This window comes from Saccopteryx bilineata, chromosome 4 (assembly GCF_036850765.1).
Source record: "Saccopteryx bilineata isolate mSacBil1 chromosome 4, mSacBil1_pri_phased_curated, whole genome shotgun sequence".
Classification (NCBI taxonomy): Eukaryota; Metazoa; Chordata; class Mammalia; order Chiroptera; family Emballonuridae; genus Saccopteryx; species Saccopteryx bilineata.
The window spans coordinates 206901664-206923123 of record NC_089493.1 but is presented as its reverse complement, the minus strand read 5'-3'; the positions used below and the strand labels follow the sequence as shown (position 1 = coordinate 206923123).

Here is a 21460-nt window from a genome sequence, read left to right as displayed (position 1 = left end):
CATCCTAAAACATTGTGAAATAGAGAAATAATTGAAATTTAAAAAATGAATTAGAATATCTACTTAAGCATAATAAATTAGAATACCTATTATAGATAAAATTTAAAAGCTTTTGGAAATTTGTTATATTAGATACATTTTGTTTTAGATTCATGCTAATAATGCTGTTAAAGGAAAAAAACTCAGTCTTATTTACTTGAAACTTCTAACTTCATGAGAAATGATGACATAGCATCATTTACAACAATATGGATGGATCTTGAGAACATTATACTGAGTGAAATAAGTAAATCAGGAAAAGCTAAGAACTATGATTTCACACATAGGTGGGTCAAAACTGAGGTAAGAGTGCAGTGTTACCAGTGGGAGGGAGATGTAGGGAGGAAGGAGGGGGTGTGGGGAGGCTGTAAAGAGGGACAAATAGAGTGACAGAAACTGATTTGATTTTGGGTGATGGATATACAATATGATTGACTATTCAAATGATACAGTGATGTTTATCTGAAATCTGTTATACTTGTTATCAATGTTACTCTGTTAAATTTAATTTTCTAAATTAAAAAATTTTTGAACTACAAAAGCTGTAAATTTAAAAAGAAAAGATATTTCAAAGGAGATAGGTCGTTTGCATAAATATTTGACTCATAAAGAATGACTTTTTAAAAGATGAGTATATAATGATTAACTTCTTCTTGGAAAAACCAAACAAAAATTGCAGTGATTTATGCTATTGATATGGAGCTGTGCCTCCATGACTAATCTGTTTTGAGACAAAGATTTTTTTTTTGACAGAGACACAGAGAGAATCAGAGAAAGGGACAGACAGACAGACAGGAAGGGAGAGAGAAATAAGAAGCATCAATTCTTTGTTGCATCACCTTCGTTGTTCTTTGGTTGCTTTCTCATATGTGCCTTGACGGGGGAAGGAGGCTACAGCAGAGCGAGTGACCCTTGCTCAAGCCAGCAACCTTGTGCTCAAGCCAGTGACCTTGGGCTTCAAGACAGCAACCTTTGGACTCAAGCCAGTGACCATGGGGCCATGCCCATGATCCCACACTCAAGCCAGAGACCCCACACTCAAGTTGCTGAGCCTGTGCACAAGCCAACAACCTTGGGGTTTTGAACCTGGGTCCTCCGTGTCCCAGTCCAATGCTCTTATCAACTGTACCACTACCTGGTCAGGTGGGACAAAGAGTTTTAAAAATAATTTAAATAGAGATTCTGAAGTCATGCAATCAGAACAAGTGTACCTTGGATTCTAAGACAGGACCATTTTAGGATGACAGAGTAAGCAATTCAGAGAAGTCCTACAGCAGACAATTGAGAGGAAGTGATGACAGGTTAGTAGATCTGCCTCAGAGAGTTTGGAGACTAGTAGCAGGCAGAGATATATGCAAGTGATCATCATTAGGATAGTATAGAATGAGTAAGTAATAGAAATGCTCTGCAGATGGAAAGTGCTATGCACCAAGAGTGGCATTGCAAGAAATAATGAATGGAGATCTAGGCATGGGATCTGTTGGCACCAAGGGAACCCAATTGCAAGTAGTGAGGATTCAGCTGTGGAAATGGAAGGTCAGCAGCAGAACGTACTGTTAGAAGTACTATGAGAAAAGGACTCAGCAAACTGTTCTACTCTGGTTTTGGAGACACTGAGATGCTACTTAGATGGGAACTGAGGCTAGAAGCCTGGCAAATAGAAATAAGAAATGGACCCTCTTTTGGCATAGGGATTGAGGCTGCATTCTAGTTACTTTGAATTGGTGTGTGCAGGGTCAGAACAGGGACTGTTAGCAAAATTGACATGGTGATGAATCCTAAACTGTGGTTTCAGTTGTGGTTATAATCTCCCTACCCTAGAAATTAGTTTGGCTAGAGTCTTCATGGGATTGGTAGAATCTTCTGCTAACAGTTAAGGAGCTATTTCTTTATGAGCAAGGTTCACCAGCTTGAGCCCAAGGTCGCTGGCTCAAGCAGGGAGTCATTCAGTCTGCTGTAGCCCGCTGGTCAAGGCACATATGAGAAATCAATCAATGAACAACTAAGGAACTGCAACGAAGAATTGATATTTCTCATCTCTTTCCCTTCCTGTCTGTCTGTCCCTATCTGTCCCTCTCTCTGACTCTCTCTGCCACAAAAAAAAGGGGGCTGGGGGGGAGGTATGTGGGGAGACACTAGAATCTATGTACACCCAGTAAGTTAAAATAAAATTTTTTAAAATGGGCTAAAGAACTGAATAAACACTTCTCCAAAGAGGACATATAAATGGCCAATAGGCATATAAAAAATGTTCAATGTCATTAATCATCAGACAAATGCAAATTAAAACTACAATGAGATACCACCTCACACCTGTCAGAATGGTGCTCCTTAACAAACAACACAGAATAAGTGCTGGCAAGGATGTGGAGAAAAGGGAACCCTCCTGCACTGCTGGTGGGAATGCAGACTGGTGCAGCCACTGTAGAAAACAGTATGGAGTATCCTCAAAAAATTAAAAATAAAACTGCCTTTTGACCTAGCTTTCCCACATACAGGAACACAGTGGTACCTTGAGATACGAGCAGACCAACATACGAATTTTTTAAGATATGAGCTGCAACTCGGTCCATATTTTTGTTCGAGATCCGAGCGAAATTCCGTGTTCCGAGCCATGATTCAGGAAACTGCTGTTAGTTGGCGCATTGGTGCACGGGTCTGGTATCGGCAGCACAACACCAGCATCTCATTCTTTCTCACATGTTACCTGCAGAATCAAGTCGAATCTCGTGTGTTGTACATGTTCTTGCATCATTTTTGCATTTTTTACTAACTTTTTTTGTGTGCTATCATGGGGCTGAAGAAAGTGAGTGTAAAGGACAGTGGTGAGAAGAAAAGAATGATGTCGATAGAAGTAAAGCAAGAAATAATAGAAAAACATGAGTGTGGTGTACAAGTGATTGAACTGGCAAGGCTGTACAACCTTTGTACCATCCTTAAACAAAAGGATGCCATCAAAAGCGCAAATCCAGTGAAAGGAACTACAATTCTGTCCCAATTAAGGACAAATATCCATGAAGAAATGGAGAAGCTTCTGCTGGTGTGGGTGAAAAAGAAAGAGCTGGCAGGAGATACAGTGACGGAGACTGTAATATGCGAAAAAACATGTATTATTTATGGCAACTTGAAGAAGAAAGAACCATCAACCTCAAAAGAGGCAGCAGAAGATACATTTAAGGCAAGTCATGGCTGTTTGAAAATTTCAAGAAGAGATCTGGCATCCATTCGGTGGTGAGGCATGGTGAAGCTGCGAGTGCTGACGTTAAGGCAGTTGAGGAGTACATCGCACGTTTTGCTGCGCTTATTGTAAAGGAAGGCTACATCCTCCAACAAGTTTTCAACTGTTGGATGAAACAGGATTGTTTTGGGAAAAAAATGCCCTGGAGGACTTTCATCACCTCAGAGGAGAAGAAGCTGCCAGGCCATAAACCTATGAAGGACCATCTGACCCTTGCATTGTGTGCAAATGCTGTGACTGTAAAGTAAAGCCACTGCTAGTGTATTATTCAGAAAATCCTCGAGCCTTTAAGACTCACAAGATTCTTAAAGAAAAACTGCAGGTTATGTGGCATGCCAATGCTAGGGCATGGGTTATGCAGCAGTTTTTTATTGAATGGGTAAATCTCGTCTTTGGTCCTGCAGTGAAGAAATATCTTCAAGAAAACAAACTCCCAATGAAAGCATTATTAATTCTTGATAATGCTCCAGCCCACCCACCTGGTCTTCTAGATGACATTCTCGATGAGTTCAAATTCGTGAAAGTCCTCTACCACCCACCCAACACAACTTCAATCTTGCAATCTATGGATCAGCAGGTCATTTCCAACTTTAAAAAGCTTTGCACAAAGCACTTGTTCTGCTGCTGCTTTGAGGTGACTGAGAATTCAATTCTAAGCCTATGAAAGTTTTGGAAAGATCACTACAACATCATGATATGTTACACATTATTGACTTGGCATGGCAAGAGGTTACAAGAAGAACCTTGAACTCGGTATGGAAAAAGTTATGGCCTGATATTGTTGCAGACAGGGACTTCGAAGGATTTGAACCAGAGACCAAGACCGAGGTAGAAGCATTGGAGGAGATTGTTTCCCTCGGAAAGTCGATGAGTCTAGAGGTAGATGAGGGTGATGTAAACGCGCTCATCGAGGATCATGAGGAGGAACTCTCAACTGAGGAGTTGAAGGAGCTACAGATGATGCAACATACGGAGCTTCTGCAAGAGATTAGTAGTGAGGAGGAGGTAGAGTCAGAGGAAGTGATTTCTACAAGTGAAATGAAAGACATGCTGGCAATGTGGGAGAAGCTTTCAAGTTTCATTGAAAAGAAACACCCAGAAAAAGTTTCAACTGGTCATGCTTAAGCACTTTTATTTAATGACACTTGTTTGTCACATTTCCGTAACATTTTAAAAGGCTGGCAAAAGCAAACCTTTTTGGATAGATTTTTATTCAAAAGTCCTGCAAGTGAAAGTGCCGAAAGTGCAGCCAAAAAGGCAAAAACAGGTGATGATTAAATGAAAAATATGTAATGTTAAGCTTAGATTAAGTTTAAAGTTAAGAAAGTGCACTTTTTTGCAATTAAGTTTTTGTGGTTTCATTTTAAGTAACGAAAGTGCAGTTTTAGTTGTGTTTAAAGTAAAGAAAATGCAGTTTTAGTTTATACTTAGTGTTAGTGCAGCCATTCACCTCTGTTAGCTACACTCATCTCTCTGAGGTAATAATACAGTATTAATAACACTTTTTTCTTTTATTTCATATATTTTGTTATGCATTGGTAAAGTATACATGTGTGTTTCTTAATTAAAAACACATCGTTTTTCATAATTTAGGATGGTTTGGGGATGTTTTAGAGGCTGGAACTGATTAAATCTATTTCAGTTATTTTAAATGGGAGAAATTTGTTTAATATACGAGTTGACTAACTTATGAGCTCGGTTACAGAACAAATTAAACTTGTATCTCAAGGTACCACTGTATATCCTAAGAATACCAAATCACTGATTCAAAAGAAGATATGCTCCCCTATGTTTATTGCAGCATTGTTTACAATAGCCAAGATCTGGAAACAGCCCAAGTGTCTGTCAGTGGACAAGTGGATTAAAAAGCAGTGGTACATATACACAATGGAATACTACACGGTCATGAAAAAGAAGGAAATCTTATCTTTTGCAACAGCATGGATAGACCTGGAGATTATTATGCTAAGCCAAATAAGCCAGGCAGAGAAAGACAAATATCATGTGATCTCACTTATATGTGGAATCTAATGAACAAGGTAAACTGAGGAATGGAATAGAGGCAGAGGCAGGGTCACAGGGAGCAGAGGGACAGCTGTCAGAGGGAGGGGGGAGGAGGGGATGGGATCAGAGAAGGTGAAGGGATTAGTGAAATTATATACACCTTATTTCCCCATATGTAAGACGCTTCCATGTATAAGGTGCATCTTAATTTTGGGGCCTGAAATCTGAAAAAAAAAAAAAAAAAGTATTACATAAAGTTATTGAACTCAAGTTTTATTCATTATAAAATACATACAACTTATCACTGTCAAAACTCCCACCCATTAGCTTGTTCTCATCTGTCTGATGACAATCACTGTCTTCAACAATGAGTGCAAAAACAAGCAAAAAAAAGTGGAAAATGCAAGTAAAAAAATCTACAACCACTGAGTAAGACGCACCCAGTTTTTAGACCCCAAATTTTTTTTAAAAAGTTGCATCTTATACGTGGGGAAATATAGTACATAACACAGGACAACAAATCCCAGAGGGAAGGGGGAGGGAGTTTGGGGGAGGGGTGCAAAGGGGGTGTAATGGGGAGCATGGGGGTGGGTGGTGAGGGTTACAGTGAGTGGAACACTTGAATCTATGTTAACACAATAAGTTAAAATTAATTAAAAATTAAAAAAAGAAAAGAAACAGTTTGCTATATAATCCATTTGAGAAGGTAGAAGGACCCTGTTGCCCAAGCTGGAAAGATGTAATACAGCAGAGAACATCTAACTCGTCTCGTATAGACGACAGATACAAAGTGCTCAACAAAATGTTAGCGAATGTAAGCTATCATCTTATTAAAAGAATCATTCTTCATGACCAACCTTATCTAAGAAACACAGTGATGCTTTAAGTTTAAGAGGGACTAATATAAAGTAATGGACAATTATTTAACTTTGGGTGATGGGTATACAACATAATCAACTGTTCAAGTGCTACAGAGATGTTTACCTGCAACCTTTGTACTCTTGTGGATCAATGTCACCCTGTTAAATTTAATTTTCTAAAAAAAGAAACTTATAAGCATATGATTACTTATATTGTACTTTCCAAAAGAAAACCCAGATGACACTAATCAAATATGAAAAGCCCAAAACATCCTTTTTTATTCCTGATTTCTTTGAAAATTGTTTTTAGAATTTTAAGCATAGAAAGATTTCTTAGTATAATTAAGAATATGTCTTCAACCAGCAGCTAAAGTGTTTGTGCTTTGCATTAAAATTGTAACAATAACTACTATTGCTTTTATTTTATTTTATTTTTATTTAAAAATATTTTTTTCTCTCTCCCTCTCTCTCTAAAATCAATCAAGTAAAAGTAAATAGAATGCAAACCTCATATGTAGTTTTAAATTTTCTACTAGGCACATTAAAACAGTAAAAATAAATAGGTAAAATTAAAATTTATCTTAATATTTTATTTAATTCAGTATATTTAAACTATTATCATTTCAAAATTAATCAATTTAAAGTATTATTAATAATCTATTTGCAGTCTTTTTTCATATCAAGTATTCAAAATCCTGTGTGCATATCTCAGTTCAGACCACCTACTTTTTTTTTGTATTTTTTTAAAGTACTGTTTGCATTCAGTATTATTTGTATTAGTTTCAGGTGTGCAGCATAATGTTGCACAAAGTGTTCCCCCTGGTATTCCCAGTACCCACCTGGCACCATACATAGTTACTAGAATATTATTGATTATATATTCTATGCTGTACTTTATATCCCAAGACTATCTGTAACTACCAATTCCCAACTCTTATGACCCAATGATTCCACTTCTGGGGATTTATCCAAAGAAACCAAGATGTACAAGCACCCCAAGTGCTCATCAGTATTTAGCTCTCAGTTTCAAGGCATGTATTATTTATATTGCTGCTGTATATAAATGAGCAAGTTAGGCAGTTAGAGCCTCTGTAATGTTTATTATCACACAAGTATTTGTTAATGATCAACATGGTGTACCAGATCATACACTAAATCTTGAGTCCACATAGTACAGCAAAGAGAGTTATTATCTTTGTCAAGAAATCCCAGTGGACAATTGTGAATGGGTAGATTGCTTATTTCAAAAATGTGGTCCATAAAGTGAAGTTTGGGCAGAAGTGCTCTGAACTAGTGCCTTGTACTGGGTAAACAAACTGGATTATTACGTGTTCTGTTCACTTCACTTTGTGTCTTTAGGCCAAGGCTCGAAACTACTGTCACACCAGAAAGCATCATGCTCTATACTCTAAAACTCCTTATTTTCAAGACACCTCTATTGTTATGCCCAAAGTATGATTATCTAGAAAGAAAAATTTCTACAAAATATTTTTATGATTATCAAGGAATAGGTACAAACTGTAAGAATTTGATGCATTTTGAAACGTAGGAAGCTAGTATCAACAACGGAGTAAAAGGGATATTTCAAATCAATTAGTCACCATGTTCTGATCCATTAGTTTGTTTGATTGATTTATTCCTGATTGTCCTGTTTGAAATTATAACCCCTACTCCCTATACTGGAAACGCTCTCTTCCCTGATCTTTTTTTCCTCCATAGCACTACTGCCTCGCTTTCCTTACTGGAATATTAACATCAAAAGAGCAGAACATTAACTGCTATACTGCACAGCTTAAGAGAGTGTTTGGCTATATATTTTGATTAAATTTACTAAATAATTTTGGAGTCATAAACTTAAATGCAGGCATTTTAAAGACATATTACTTAAATCTTCATCTGATTCTTTTGTTTCACTTTTAAATAATAGCTGAAAAAAAACCATAGGAAACATAAAATGAAGAACTTTGAGAAAAAGTTTAGCATATTATATACCTATAAACTATGTAGTCCCTTCCTCCCTCCAAAAAAAGTAATGAAGCCAATGATGACCCCACATCTTTACTTGTTGAATTTTAGTTTAGTTGCCAACAAACATTTTTTTCCCTTTGGTATGCAAAATCTTCTTTTTTATACTTTCTAGGCAACTAGAATTGAGGGAGAAATAGCGTCTTTGAACTATACATTATAATATGCATTTCTATAAAAGTATAGATGAGTGTGGTTTATAAACTTCTATTTTTTAATGTCTTTTGTATTGCAAAAACAAGTTTCTATTCTGCAATTAATTAGAATAATAATGACATCAAATGTCTAGCTTTTAGAACTAAGAGCAACTTTCCCCTGAAAGAAAGTGACTGTCAAAGGATGTAGATAAAATTCTTCTTCCTTAGATCTGTCTTAATCATATATATATTCAAACTTAAAGAGGATACATGTCTGGTGGTAAATTTTTTTCTTACTCTAACATTGTTATTCAACTCTTATACAAGTTTAGTTAAAATGAAAAAAGGAAATTTGCTTTTTATGTTTTTAAAAAAACTTGAGTTTTTGTATATAAAATGAAATAGAACAGTATCTGACAAATGGTAGGTATTCAGTTAATGTACCCTAAATAAAATTGCATGCTTTTGCTTAAAATAGAATAATCTAGGCCCTGGCCAGAGAGCTCAGTTGTTTAGAGCATTGTCCCTATACAGCAAGGTTACGGTTTCGATCCCCAGTGAAGGCACACACAGGAATCAACCAATGAATGCAGAAATAAGTGGAACAACAAATCCATGTTTCTCTTTCTCTTTTTCTCTCTCTCCACTTCTTCTCTCTCTCTAAAATCAATGTTTATAAAATAATAATAAATTAATGTTTCATCTTAATACTTAGAAATAGTTCTCCTTTTATGCTTATAAGCTTTATCAGAAGTTCAGAACTTTAGCATTCACAGGTTAGCAACTCTTCAAATAGCCACATTTAGGAAATATTAAAATCATTGGCCTTCGTTATTAATAACTGCCAGTGCTATAGAATAAACAGTATTATTTTTCTCAGTTTATCTACCAGGAAATATGTGCTGCAGACATACTAGCTTTTTATTACATCCTCTAATAGAATATTACTCCATGAATGAATATGGATATATAGGTGAGGACAGTGCAACAGATGCATTAGATTCAGGATTTGTTTTGAGTTCTTTCCATAACAGAGCTGTTGGATTTATACTAATCTGTCTATAGAATATTTCTGGTTCCTTCTTGACTGCTCTCAGCATTTGTAATATGTCTAACCAGGTTGAGAAATTAAATTCATGGTTATAAATAAAAATAAAAACTTTAAAAAATTCATGGTTATGGTACAGTTGTATATATTGCTACTCTGTATAAGAATTAAATGTAAACCCTTGATTTGATTACAAAGAGTCTAAACCCAAAGTTTTTTTGTAATCCTATATTATGAAGCTCTAGCATTCCATGAAATAATTTGTGAACCAAGTAGCCTTTGAATTTTTCAATCTGATTTTTTCATAAACTATTTATATAAGAGTAATCTCTCCAAATCGAATTCCTTTCTCTTATTCAATTTCCTAATTACTTTTGTGTACTGACCACCTTATTTTTGTTAACCACTTCTATTTTGGCTACCAATTGTAGATTATCAGAAAGCAAATAAATAATATGTTGCCACCTATAGGCAAAAAGTTTATTATGTTGTTTATGACACACAAAAGGATTATCTTAAAAGAGAGTTCTTTTTTTCCAACTCCTACAACTACCATTTCCAAATTTATTACTTACATATTTACCTCCTGTTACTGATGTTACCATTTCAGATGCCTGTCCCTTAAAGGGTTTGCTTAAACTTTTATCATTTTGTCATATTATTATTTGTTTTTTATATATCATTTAAATATAACACCTTATTAAAGTTCTGTGACTTCAGAAATTTTAAAGAGACCTGTTTAAACAAAATAACTTAGTTTTCTACTAAACTAGCTTGTTGTATCTTAGTTTACCTCTGTAGTGGAGGAAATTACCAATATTGTTCCCGCGAATGAAAAGTTTCCCCTCCTACAGTCTATTATCATTATTAGTCTTTGGTGTTGTGCCTTCTCTGTAATGATATAGGCTTGTTTCTCCTTTATTCTTTGCAGAGTGCTGCAGCAGCTCCCAGTCCAGTGCTAGGAAACATTCCCCCAGGAGATGGCATGCCAGTAGGTCCTGTGCCACCAGGGTTCTTTCAGGTACTCAGATTTCAGGTACTCAGAGAAACTCTGCCTAGGAACGTTAAGGCGCATAGGAACTACTGTTTGATTTTACTTAAAGATATGAAGGGGAATGAGCCTATTTTCACTCTTAAGGTAAACATAATGCTATGCGGCCAACTCTTGATTATTCAAAGACTGGTTATTTAGTGGATAGATTGGTCTTTTCTTCCTGTATTATTGTCAAATTTTTATTCATTTATTTATTTTGCCATTTATTGTTCAAGAAGAAAAGAGTTGAAATGTAAATTTGCCCATTAAGTTTGGTAAATATTTGGTGGGAGAAGAGGCAAAAAGAGGCTCTGAAATGATATCTGGATTTTAAATATCTTAGCTATCCATGTCTCCAGAGACTAAAGATAATCAAGATTGGGCTGTACTTTAAACATATGGCTAAATTATAACCTATTTATTTATTAAGATTATAGACCACTTCAAAATATTTGAGAATCATCTTTGTGACTTTTAAGCTGGAATTTTTATTATGATCATTACATCACATTTTAAAATCATCTTTTAAAATATGTATGTTAGCATTGTAAAATTTCAGCAAGACCATTTATTTTAGCCATGGTAATGATGATTTTACAGTTACATCTCTTTTTTATTTTATGGCATACAGATCTTAAATATGACAGTTTTCTAACCCAAACCAACAAAAGTTCTGAAGTTTATTTTCTTACTACATGGTTAATTGTACAACACCTTCAGAGAAAATTAGAAAGAATTTAGCAGTTAAAAACTAGAGTTAGAAAGCATTATAGAAATTAATGTAACATGCTATAGTCATAATAGTTAACACAATAATTGCTTACTGTTTGCCATGCTTTGTTCTAAATGTTTTAGATATATAAATTCTTAATTCTTACAATAACCCTAGGTGTGAAATAATTATTATTATCATTCCCATTGCACAGATTGAAAAGGCAAGACTTGATAGGTAGTTTGCACAAAGTCAGAAATGAACAGGTCTGGGATTCAAATCAAGGCTTTCTGGACTTGGGTCGTTAAATGTACCTTTTAAAGTTCATAGTTGATTATTACTCATAAAAATATTCGTAGCTCACTTTATTTTTTTCTTCATGCTTTATGTGTCTATGCCAAGGATACATTGGAATTAGTGAGTGAATCAGAAGAGTTTACTTTTAAGTGTTAGTAGAACCAACTAAAAGTTCTCTAAGTGGAACTTTTTTTAAAGTGAGGATTGGTTGGGAAGGAAACCAAATATTTTCTAGGGTTAAGCAAAGTGTATAAGCCTATACATTTTCATATTTACATTTTGTAGAATGAACTGTTATCCCCTTGCCTTTCTTCTGTCTTAATCTTGATAAAAGTGGATGAAACAGAGTTATTTTAGTGCGATAAATGGTTAAGGACAACGAGGTGCCAGACATCTAAAAAATGAGTATGTATGATATGTATCTTCCTGAAGTTCAGTGTCTAGCCAGTGAGGCATTATTAAAAATAATTGTCTGTAATGCAGCAAGGTAAGTGCTGTAACAGAGTAAAATGTACAGTTCTGTGATCACCTAGAAGAGAGCTATTAAGGCTGCCTGAATTGGGGCTAAAAGTGGTTTGTAAAAAGTTCTTCAGGGAAATAAGCAGAGGAATTATACAGTATGTCAAAAAGAGGGAATAGTATGAGCAAAATTATGGAGATATCAGAATGACTCTGTGCAGAGTATCTTTTCTGTATGTGACACATACAGAAAATAGGAGGGTGGGCAGGAATTCCCGGACATGAAGTTGGGAGGATGCCCTCCAGCATACTGAGAAGGGCCGTATTTGCCATGTTAAAAACTTGAGTCTTCATTCAGTAGGCATGTAAGAGCTGTCAGAGATCTTCAAGAAGGGCAGTGACCTGAATTCAAACTATAGAGTATATTCAGGCTTTCTTAGGCACCTATTATATAATTGTACATACATGAAATTCCTGCCCTCAAAAAACACTTATGGTTAGTGAGAGAGAGAGGGATAAAAGGCAATTAGAGTATAGAAAGAAAATGGCTTTATTAAATGAGTAGTGTGCTCTTAGAGCAAATCAGAAGGCCACCAAACCCAATCTTGGGAGGGGCATTTCAGAGAAATAGTAAATGAAATCCAAATTGACATCTAAAGATGAGTTTGGCAAAGGAGGTAGGGGCAGAGTGAAAGAATATTCCAGGAAGAGGGAAATTTTTCTAAAGATCCAGAGTATTTTAAGCAGGACAGAGGCCTGTTCATATTTGCATTTTTAGAAAACTCACTCCAGTTGCCAGTATGTAGCCAGGACTGCAGAGGGGCAAGCCTGAAAGGAGGGAGACTTTTTATGAGGCTGTTATAGTAAGCCAGGGGAAATTTAATGATGGCCTGAACTAAGGTAGTGGTGGTGAGGAGAAAGATGAAGAGGTATAAATGACAAAAAATGTGGGAATTATGAGTAAAAGAATTCAAGAATTATGCCCTGATTTCTGGCTCATCTGGACAGATGGAGCTTTTGTTTTCTGAGATAAGTACCACAAATGAGGAGTAGAATGGAGGTGGGACAAATGAGCTTCCTGTGAGGCCTCCAAGAGTGTCCCTTAGGCCAATGAACTTACAGGTTTGAAGCCTAAAACAGTAATCTAGGCTACAGTTAAAAAACTACAGGAGGCCCTGGCCGGTTGGCTCAGCGGTAGAGCGTCGGCCTAGCGTGCGGAGGACCCGGGTTCGATTCCCGGCCAGGGCACATAGGAGAAGCGCCCATTTGCTTCTCCACCCCTCCGCTGCGCCTTCCTCTCTGTCTCTCTCTTCCCCTCCCGCAGCCAAGGCTCCATTGGAGCAAAGATGGCCCGGGCGCTGGGGATGGCTCTGTGGCCTCTGCCCCAGGCGCTAGAGTGGCTCTGGTCGCAATATGGCGACACCCAGGAGGGTCGCAACATGGCGACGCCCAGGATGGGCAGAGCATCGCCCCCTGGTGGGCAGAGCGTCGCCCCCTGGTGGGCGTGCCGGGTGGATCCCGGTCGGGCGCATGCGGGAGTCTGTCTGACTGTCTCTCCCTGTTTCCAGCTTCAGAAAAATGAAAGAAAGAAAAAAAAAAAAGAAAAAAAAAATTACAGGATTATCATCATATTAAGGGTACTTGAATCCACAGAGTTAGATTAATTGTCTAGTGAGAAAGTACAGAATGAGAGTAAGAGGGTATACAACAGAACTCCAAAATACTAACACTTAAAATCTGAACGAAGGCAACATTAAAGAGTCTGGCTGCAGCGGTGTTGTGTGGTTGACTATTGCAGCGGCCAAGAAAAGAGTTTGTGGACATATTCAAGAGCAGGGGCAGTGGGATTGGGAAGGAGAAAGCATTAATTATGTCTGGTAGGCCTCAGTTGATTAACCAACATAAGGGTAGAAGGGAAAGAGCTGGAGGAATCAAGAATGAATCTGAGGTTCCTACTTTGGGCCTCTAAAATATTTTACCATCTCTATCTGACTTAGCAAAGACAGGAGGTAGAAAAAAATTTAGGTATGTTTGAGTTTGATGCATGCCATTCCTCTATATCCCTGGAGACCATTCCAGCTAATCCCCAGGACTTTTCCCCTATTCAACAGGCTGAACTATATCCAGTCTCCCTAGAAATGCCTCTCTGAAATACTGAAACAGTCAAAATATCAAACTTTTACTAAAGAAATAAGATGCTATTATCTTTTGGTACATATGGGATCTGACTATTCAAATATTTTCTAAATATCAGCATTGGTTTTTTTACTATATTGGGCCATACTTAAGCATGATTCTAGCTATACTGTTATTAATGAGGAATAGCTGCCTTCTATGAGTAGAAATAGCAACAAAAAATCATAATTCAAATTCTAATACCAGTTTCTAATCCAGTTACAAAGAGATCTCGAACTCCAAGAATTATCTAGAATATGAAAATAGTTTCAAATTCCCATTCTTTGAAGAAGTACAAAGTTTATTTGGGGACAGCTGAAATGGGACTATAGTAGGAAAGGATCAGAATTAGAATTCAGTGAATAAATGAAACTAAAGAAAGAAGAATTTGTAACTAGTATGTAAAACAGTGTCTTCAGTAGTTCTGAACTTCACTCAATATGTGATTATACCATAAAAAGCATATTAAAATAGTTCTACTAAATTAGACAAACATACTTTTTTATTCCTGTTTTACTTGTAGAGCAAACCCTGTCTTTTCCACTCTGATCTAACTATATAGATTTAAATACATTACCAAGTGGAATTATCACAAACTAAATGTGTGGCTTCATAACTTTGAATAAGCAATTAACTTAATAATGCTATTTATTAACATTAACTTTATTTATATAAAGTGAATAATAATAATGATTACTATACCTCATACATTTAACAAGTTTATCCTGGAAGGCAGTCTTTAGATTAGTGTCTTTCTGTTTGTGGTAGATACAAATGTTGTTCATACACTTTAACATTTTTATTGAAATGGCAGAGCTTCTGTTATTGAGTAGGACACCAACTCAGTAAAATTAATGGGAACAGTTGGACATGCAAGAAGTATCAACTTAGTAAAATAAAGCCATTTAAAGTAAGTCACATATCTTTATTTACTTGGAGTCTTTCATCAAAAGAATAATTGTACACAAAACCCTACAGATTCTCAGTGACCTGCCTTGGAACTGGTGAATGATTTTAGAGCAGCTTTCTTAAATTGGGAAGTCTTGTTACTGGGGTCAGAGAGAAGGTTTTCTTAAATTTCTATTAGGCTTCAAACATGAATGTTCACTGGCCTGTATGTTCATTTGGAAGTTTTAGTGGAAGAAGACAGCACTGTGATGTGATGCAAGTACACACGGTAGACAACACACACTCAGAACTGGCCTGTGCTCTGACTCTCCTGTCTCTGTGTCTCAGTCTTATTCAGAAGTATCACTGTATATTAAAACATTTGTGTTATGTATTAAAGGCATCAATCTACTCTATTTTTACATTCATAGTGTAAAAATAGGCAAAGTTTGAGTACAGCAATTTTATTGAATAGGCAGCAGTGTTTTTTGAACCAATTAGATTTTCTTCTCATGTATAATAATCAAAATAATTTAGTAAAATGCATAAAATAAAACAGTTCTCATTCTTTTGTTTTAAAAAAAATTAAGACTATTAACTCTTACCTTATGAAGTTCTACAATTTTATAGATTTGAGTAAGTAACAAGAAAACTTCTCTTGTGAATTTACTATAACTTGTACCACAATAAAAAAAATGAACATTTTTTATTTCAACTAAAAGAATTATGAGGAGAGGGTAAAAATACTTTTTCTTCTTTCTTCTTCTTGCCACAAGAAACTTTTTTTTTTTTTTTGTATTTTTTCTGAAGCTGGAAACGGGGAGAGACAGTCAGACAGACTCCAGCATGCGCCTGACGGCACGCCCACCAGGGGCGGACGCTCTGCCCACCAGGGGGCGATGCTCTGCCCCTCCCGGGTGTCGCTCTGCCACGACCAGAGCCACTGTAGTGCCTGGGGCAGCAGCCAAGGAGCCATCCCCAGCGCCCGGGCCATCTTTGCTCCAATGGAGCCTTGGCTGCGGGAGGGGAAGAGAGAGACAGAGAGGAAGGAGGGTGGGGGTGGAGAAGCAAATGGGCGCTTCTCCTGTGTGCCCTGACCGGGAATCGAACCCGGGTCCCCTGCACGCCAGGCCGACACTCTACCACTGAGCCAACCGGCCAGGGCCACCACAAGAAACTTTTAAGAAGAAACCTATTGTTTTTATCACTCTACTAAGCATTTTGTATCTTTTATATAAAAACACAATATACTCTTTTAATACATACTGATATAGGTATCTTTTAGTGTATACCTTATATGGAATATATTTGTAAATACCCAATTTAGAACTCTGTATAGCCTTTCTTTCATTGTTGCCATATTATGATTTGCTTTGCTTTTTATCTTGATATATTTATTTCAGTCACTGGAGCTTTTAGTTTTCTAAATGAAACTGTTGAAAACTTAGTCTACTGATGTTGGGAGGTAAAGTTAAGGCTTTACAGAGTAAAATTGTAAATACTTGTTGGAGATCATGTATACCAAGCAATTTAGTTTCATACTAGGGTAGTCATGCATATTTTAAAATCTAAATTGATCCCAACTCTGGTAAAATTGAAAATATGTTCCAGCAGATTTGTAAACCACGTTTTCTTTGCAGGTATAATGTTAGTAGTCTAAAGCTGCTTTGCCATCTAGTGGTAGTCTGCAGATGGCTCTACTTGTCAGGGTATGTTTTCCAAAGGTGTTATTTTTGGCAAGACTGCAGTGTAGCAAGCTGACCTCACACTTTGACATCGTAATAATGCAATAAGAAGAACAAAAATACAAAGAATTGTCCCCTTTTCTCCATGGTGTTATTATTGACTAGAAAAAGCTCAATATAAATCACATAAAACAACAAAGACAAAAAGCCGAGGGTAATAAATAGTCTTAATATTTTAAAAGAAAAAAAATGAAAATGAGTCAAAAATGAGAAAATTGGTTATTTAATCTAGCACTTGAAACTGTAAAGGAAAAATAAGAAGAATGTTTTTGCAAACCCTGGCTAAATGTTTCTGGAGATCGATTAATTAACCTATTTCTGGGAATAAGTCCTACGTTTTGATGGTATCTTCATAACTAAGTATACCCATCTGCTCTGCTATTCCTAATCAGACTTTAAGAATGCAGCTATTTTATTACCGATGGCACCTGTCTTGCCCTCTTAGTTACACATGTAGTTAAGTAGTCTACATGCCTTCTCAGTCCTTCTGTTGTTTGCTATTCATCTTCAGATTGTCTTCATTCCCTATGGTTTGTCTTTCCCTTATCCTTCCTAATGGGGCTGTTTTACAGCCTAGTCTTAGGAACTACTCTAAACCTAAGGAAAAATTCCTTTTTCTTTCTCCAGAAGTTATAGATACTATCTTTGATCTTAGATGACAAACTAAAAGATTTGTTAAAAAAAAGATTAGTTAGTGCATCTTCTCTTTGTTTGAATAGAATACTGAAAATCTCAAGCAGAATTAAGTTACTGAACTATGCCTTCTAATATTATCAATATATTTATATATGGTTTGAAAATTCAGACATTAAAAATAGCATTTCTCAGAACTGAATACACCGAGACTTAGAGAATGGAGGTGGGGGAGGTTACTTATTTATCAAAGTTTAAGAAATAAAAAAATTAAGTTTAAGTTTTCTCAAAAATGTAATTTTTAATCTTTAAAGAACAGAGATTCTAAATATTAAAAATAGAACAAGTCTTTCTCTAGTATAACGATAAAAGCAGCCTAAAAAAAAATAAAGGTGCCTGACAGCTGCTGGCTTTGATAATGGTTCCCTGCAGTCATGGTACGAGTTTTTCTGGCCTCAACTATTAGAACAAATTAAAACTGCTCAGCTTGAGTAACTAAGTGAGCTTTTAAAAAATTGCAGTTTTTCAAACAACGGAAGGCTTTACAGCCATGAGTGGATGGGCAGAGCAGAGGAGGTGTCAGGGCTCAGTCTTTACTCTGGTTTTCCAATTAGGGTGAATGAGGTAGTTTCCTCTTAGAAATCCATACTTTTTGTTTGTTTGTCAGAATGAGTATTTAGGAAGGAGCATGGCCATCCTGGACCAATACCAGTTTTCCTTTCACTTTCATTCTAAAGGTGTTCCTAAGCTGAAGGATTCCAGCTATTTAATATGATATAATAAGATACATATTAAAATTATACCTGTAATAAGAACTAATCTATTTTTCAAATAATTTGAAGTAACAATTTTTCTTTTCAAACTTATTTTACTAGACTTTTATTCCCAGACTACTGAACTTTTTACTAAAACCCTGAGGGAGAAAAATATGTATACCAAATTGCAAATCTGCAAAGGCTATTTATAACACAATTTAATTTTTAAATTTAATACTGGTTACAGAAATAAAAATGATCCATTGTTTGGGATATTAAAGATATTATAAGGAATATTATAAATTTCCTATACAGATGGGATAGATTTGTTTTAAGTATACAATAGGATGTATTAGAACACTTTGGCGATCTTTAATGAAAAATTAAGAGGAACTTATAAAAATTATTGTTTTACCTTCCTTTTTGGTTGAGTCCCCTGACATTTTACCCTAAATTATAAATCTCAAATATTTATTTTTACATCCATTGTGTTTTCTTTCACTGCACTATTGTAGGTTGATCTGTTCTTGTGACTTCAGTAGTAATGGAGGCAGCACAGAGCCAGACTCAGTGTACGTAGAACTCCAGCTACTTGTCACACAGACACCAAAAAACATGTCTGTGTGTATTTGTAAATGTAAATTGATCTAAAACTAATTATTACAGACTTTATAGAGTATTATCAAACTTTTATGGTTTATTAGACTAGCAGCCAGCATAGTTCCATTCATAATTCATAAGCCCATTGTCATATACCTACATCTTTTACATGGTAATGAAAGCTTCAGAAATAGAATCTTTCTGAAAAGGCCCATAATGTAAGAGATGCTTAGACTAAATACATATCAAAAGGGTCAACCTGAGTATAACTCTATGCTGAATTGCCAAAATAACATCTAGGAAACTGGATCTGCTAATATTTTACAGTTTTTTTAATGTTATTCTAATTGTGCTGATGATGATAGAATATCTAAAATGTATGAGAGATAAACACATATTTGTGCTTATCAGCAGAATACGCCAGCACAAGTATATCATTTTGTGAGCTAAATTAGTTTATTACTAGTTGGAATTAAAATGTGTTAATCAAGAGTGTATTATTCAATGGGGTGTCAGTAATGCCTGATGGAGATTTTCATGAAAAACAGAAAAGAAACTTGACCAATATGAATTGTAAGAAAACTTTGACAAAATTTATTTGATGCATAATTTATGCTTCATTACTTATCTATACAAAAAAAACTCATGAAGAAACCTCATGAAGCATCTTATGGAATTATAAATATAAACATGTGAATGTTCTTACTGTATATAAGATATCTGAAATGAAATATTAAAGTTACAACAATCTGTAATGATTTTTTCAAAATAATATTCTCAGAGTATGACAGTAGGAAACCGAACACAGTTAAGAAAAAAGGAGGTAATCTTCTAAGGGAAATATAGAATAGCAAAATAGAGAATAGAAATCTATATAGGAAAATCATATACAACCAAGTGTATTGAATAAACTAAAAAAATAACACACAGAATAAATAAAAAGTAATATATAGATTTTTTTTAATGTTTCTGCTTTTGTTTAAATCTTACAGTGAGTATATGTGTATTACCTTTCCAGGACTGTAGATAAATAATTATAACCTGTCATATTTATCATTTCCTGAAATTATGTTTGGGAGTTTTTTTCCCTTGAAAGAGACTAGAATAATTTTTTTTTATGTCAGAATATGTCTTATTCCCTGTGTCTGCTTAAAAAAGTACATCAAAAATACCAGAAGAAAGGCTAAATCTGTCTAAAGCCATGTATGTCCAGGACCAAATAAAGCAGACATTTGATCTTTATGTAGTTGATATAGTTCCTGAAGATAACCATTATTTTTTCAGGCTCTATATCACTTTGTACTTTGTATTTTTGTTGGGTTTTTTTGTCTAAATGATGATGAAATTGATTGCTTTTTGGAAAATAACTATTTTCTAACAGATTTTTGGATTAAAGATGGCTATTTTCTAAAGACAATTAAGAAAGCAACTGTTTAATGTTCTTACTCAAATGCTGAGCCTTTTCTTAAAAGAAAGAAAATGTGTAAGCTGAGTGGGGGAGGAGAGGAATTTCCCACTTTCCCTGTACTTTCAACTGGTCTAATAATCCAATTGCCACGAGATAGATCAACATGCAAAAAGAACCAGATCCACTGCATATGTCCATTCAGGGTTCCATAAGGACCTGAAGCCCAGGGATATGCAGGCGGCTGAGGGTTTATATACGGTCTTGAGCTGAGGACAAGGGGGCAGGGATATGGTTTTATACTTCACAGGGGCGGAGGGTAACTCACAATTCAGTTCACACGGAGTTGGAAAATAAATGCTTGGTAAACAAATGTTTGCTGAGCCATCTTCAGTAATGGGACACAGAGGGGACTTTGATCAACGTGGCCTTGCTGGGTTCCTCCCTGCCTTTCTCACAGTACTTCATATTAATCTGTGGTTACCTACGATGAAAGCTCCCTTTCTAGAGCTAGTCCTCTATCGAATTTCTTCGGCAGTTAGGGGGAAGGTCAAAGGTTCTTTCTGAGTCTTTGGTTTCTTAAAAATAACCAACTTAAAATAGTTAACATCCCAGAGGCATAGGCGGATTATGGTCAGTTGAGGCCTCGAGTGCAGAAGAAAATATTGGGCCCTTTAAAATAAAGAGAGAGACAGGGAAAATAAAAGTACATAAATAAAAAATATTATGTACTGTTAATGTTAAAATTACACATATGAAACCAAACTTGGTGTAATTAGAAAAAAGTGTAATGTTGGGGTTTTGCGGGGATCTTTAGACGTCGTGGGCGCGTGCTCGGTGCGCCCGCCATCAAACCCACCTCTGCAAAGAGAGAGATTTTGGAGTGGCAAACTGCTCCCCTTCAGCTAAAACATGATGTTTCTGAGACCTAAGAATTATAGTTTATTGTTATTTCAACCTATAAAAGACTAGTGTCCCATGCATAAACACAGCACTTTATGGAACAAATAACTGAGAGATGAGCTGCTCTGTGGAATTGTTAGCAGTTTTCATGGCTGGTCTATGCTTCAGAAAAAGATTAGTGAGTTACTATACTTTTTCTGCCAAATCATAAATAAATTGATATGTTTATTATAATTATAACCCAGTATCTTCTTGGGATCATCAACACTTGATCATTGCCAACTTTTATTAGGTCCTTTGGAAGATGTAGTTTATCCTACTTAAGCAACCAGAATTTCCTCCATACATTGTTTATAAGCATTTTCCCACTAGAAAACCAGATATACTGTGTATATTATGGCTTATAGTTTACAATATCAATAGATACTACCTATTTTTAACAAGACAATATTTTTAACAATAAACTGGCTAGGTGAGATTTTATACACAAGAACCAAGCTTTAT

At 35.7% G+C, this 21460-nt stretch overlaps 1 protein-coding gene across 11 annotated transcripts in view; it reads left to right on the top strand.

Moving 5' to 3' along the window:
* Positions 1 to 21460, top strand: part of SSBP2 (single stranded DNA binding protein 2) — a 402367-nt gene that overhangs the window by 296441 nt on the left and 84466 nt on the right. For 4 of the 11 annotated variants that reach the window (XM_066273705.1, XM_066273699.1, XM_066273701.1 and 1 more), the window contains one exon: positions 10283 to 10387. The exons of 2 other annotated variants lie outside the window; for them this stretch is intronic. In XM_066273705.1, coding sequence (XP_066129802.1) covers positions 10283 to 10387 — 105 coding nt within the window. Of the gene's footprint in view, positions 1 to 10282; positions 10388 to 10408; positions 10490 to 21460 lie in introns of those variants that run through there. 5 more of the 11 variants (XM_066273700.1, XM_066273703.1, XM_066273702.1 and 2 more) reach the window with 2 other exon arrangements.